A 2,956-nucleotide genomic window follows, 5' to 3' on the forward strand; every position below is an offset into this window, starting at 1 on the left:
TTTTCTCATGGACGGTGAACATTATTGAATGTCAAGTATGAGTACATTGTTGTAGAACTGTCAGACAATTCCAGGAAAGCCCTCAGGCCCAATAGCCTTCCGCAGGAACTAGCAGTTACAACAGCCCCCGGGCGGATATATCTGCTAGTTAATATAACTTAGTTAAAAATCAGCAGTAATATCTTACGTCAAATTGTTCACCCTGTACTCCACGGTGAGCATGATTATGCGCAGTTTTCAAAAGCAGCTCCTTCAAACATTCTACGTCATCCAGACTGTCCACCAATGAGGTTATAGCGTACATCACAGATAGAGCGTGTGCCTCTAGTCGCTTGGAGCTACGCAGCTGATCCCTGGGAATATTGGCCAGCGGTTTAAATAACTTGATATAATCAGGATGAGCATCAAAGAACCTAAATACACAGAAAATCAAAAATTACTCTTTTTACATAGGTGGAGTTATTTGGTTTATAATTATTTTGTATATTATACAATTTACAGAGATAACGACATTCCAAATATTATGTTTTATTTTTTTGTATCGTTTTGCAATATTTTAATTTTGTTGTTGTTGTGACGTATTGAAGTATAAGGTACATCTTCTCACTCGAGCGCAACATAAATGATTTTAAGTCGTTGACATTGAGTGTACTTGATATTATTATAACATGTTCTTTCGCTAGACGGGTTATTTTGTGAAGATATTTCGAAGTCTAGTCCACATAAGCAAATTAGTTTATTTCATACTTAATATTACTGACACTCGTACACAATTGTAGGACTAACTTCACAAATAATATTTTCACTTTCAATAGACATTTAATCGCTAATGATACTAAGACTAACGTACAAATAATTGTTTGTTTGTTTGTAATTAAGTACAAAGCTATACAATGGGTTATCTGTGCTCTGCCCACCACGGGTATCGAAACCCGGATTCTAGCGTTGCAAGTCCGCAGACATACCGCTGTGCTACTGGGGGGTGTACAAATAAACTTGTACAATTTCACGGCTAAACGATCGAGTAAATAAATAAACGCGATAACTAACAATGATTTTAATACTTCACTGACTTCTAATTCAGTAAATAAACTGAAAATTGACTCAATGCTACACTGCTTCTCGTACTTATAATGTATCCTTGTTTCTAGATATTTTGTAAAGTATCTCAACCATTAACATTCACGAACAATCTAAGTATTCTAAGACTACTTTTATAAAATTTCTAAATCTAGTGTCATCATCATCACGTTAGTAGCTCCTCCCTCTGGCAAGCAACCAAAGTGAAACATTGAAAACATATCTTACAGCAATATATTTCAGAGCCGAACTATGAAGAGTTATTTATAGTAAGTTTGCATTGCAAAATTACTTGATTTTTGTTGTTAAATTGTTAAGCTTACCTTTCTTACCATCTTGCTTGGAAGACAACGGCAGTATCTTGAAGTTCGGGTATGTGTATATATCACGAAGGTCGCGAGCTTCTTGTTGATAGACTGACTGGAATTTCTTGTCATTGTTCTTGTACCTAAGCCTTAGACGTAGAGCATTGCAAACTAAATATACTTCCGTTTCAAGAGTAAATAAAACCAAAATAAAGAGTAATACATATTTTTTTGTATTTCTTTCTTTCATATGTCATGCTGTGTCTTAGCCTACAAAATGCATAATTCTTTTCGTGATTCATGACATGCACACTTTATACTGACGTCACGATAGTACAAATTGCAACGTTAATAATCTCTTATGTGACGTCATCTTAGTGTCGACTGACTGACAACTCATTACTTTATAGTGACCCCTCCAGACGGCCTTTGGCCCCCTTTCGGGAACTACACAAAAATGTAACAGTCTTGCAGGTGCATCCTAGTAAAAAAAAAGAATTTATATCTTAGTAATTTTACTAGTGGTAACACAGGCCTGCGATGGTCTTTTTTTACATGTTCTACACAATTCCTATACGCTGGATCCGAAAACGATATCCATTTTTCTCCATTACGTACAGATTTTTCACAAAACGTCACATGTATTTTTTATATAAGTGAATCATTTTCATTGAAATCGGGCCACATTTTGTTAGGCTTAAAATGCTCATAACCACTGACTATAGACTCCTCTAGACCAATTGCGACGTGAGAGTCTTATCGATCGTTCTATAACCCACGTGAAAAAAACTTCTAGCATATAAACGGTTAACAGGCAGCATGACGTGTCATTTCTGTATAGTATTTGTTTGTGCGTGCACTTTGAAATAATTTTTTTCTTTTCAATATAACTGGCTCGTTGCTATGGCAACAAGAGATTGTGGAAATGACCCAAACATATTCTGTTATTTTTGTGGTAAATTTGTTGTAAAGAAACAAAGGCAAAACATAATAGAATTCGTAAAAAAAAGGCGTATTACTAGTATTTTGTAATAAAACTTGAGGACCAAGACAAATCATGGGCTAGGCAGAAAGTATGCATCGTTTGTGTCGAAGAGTTGAGACAATGGACTAAGGGTAAGAAAAAGTCTTTGCCTTATGGAATTCCAGTGGTCTGGCGTGAGCTTAGAAACCACGTAGATGACTGCTATTTTTGCTCATGTAACGTGCAAGGCTACAACACTCGAAATAAAAAGAAATTTCTTATCCGAACCTTCAATCTGCTGTAAGACTTGTTGCTCATGGACCTGATGTACCTGTACCTACTCCACCTGAGACTCTTGATATAGTTTCATCTGAGTCTGAATCTGATGTCAATAGAAATGATGATGGGGATTGTTTTCAACCTGAAATGTCGGTGAACCACAACTTTTCACAAAAGGTGAACTTAATGATTTGGTGAGAGATCTGGGCCTTCCAAAGGATTCTTCGGAGATTTTAGGGTCCAGATTTTGGGCTAAGAACTTACTTTCTCCAAGGACATCATTTTACTGGTACAGATATCGTGAGAAAGAGTTTATACCATACTTTTC

General features: G+C 36.1%; 1 protein-coding gene across 1 annotated transcript in view; it reads right to left on the minus strand.

The window, feature by feature from the left end:
- LOC106472497 (globin C, coelomic-like) overlaps positions 1-2,956 on the minus strand; it is a 12,557-nt gene that overhangs the window by 2,985 nt on the left and 6,616 nt on the right. The window contains exon 2 of the mRNA XM_013933152.2: positions 188-413. Within this exon, the coding sequence (XP_013788606.1) occupies positions 188-413 (226 nt within the window). The remainder of the gene's footprint in view (positions 1-187; positions 414-2,956) is intronic.

Source organism: Limulus polyphemus, unplaced genomic scaffold, assembly GCF_000517525.1.
Source record: "Limulus polyphemus unplaced genomic scaffold, Limulus_polyphemus-2.1.2 Scaffold5382, whole genome shotgun sequence".
Lineage (NCBI taxonomy): Eukaryota > Metazoa > Arthropoda > Merostomata > Xiphosura > Limulidae > Limulus > Limulus polyphemus.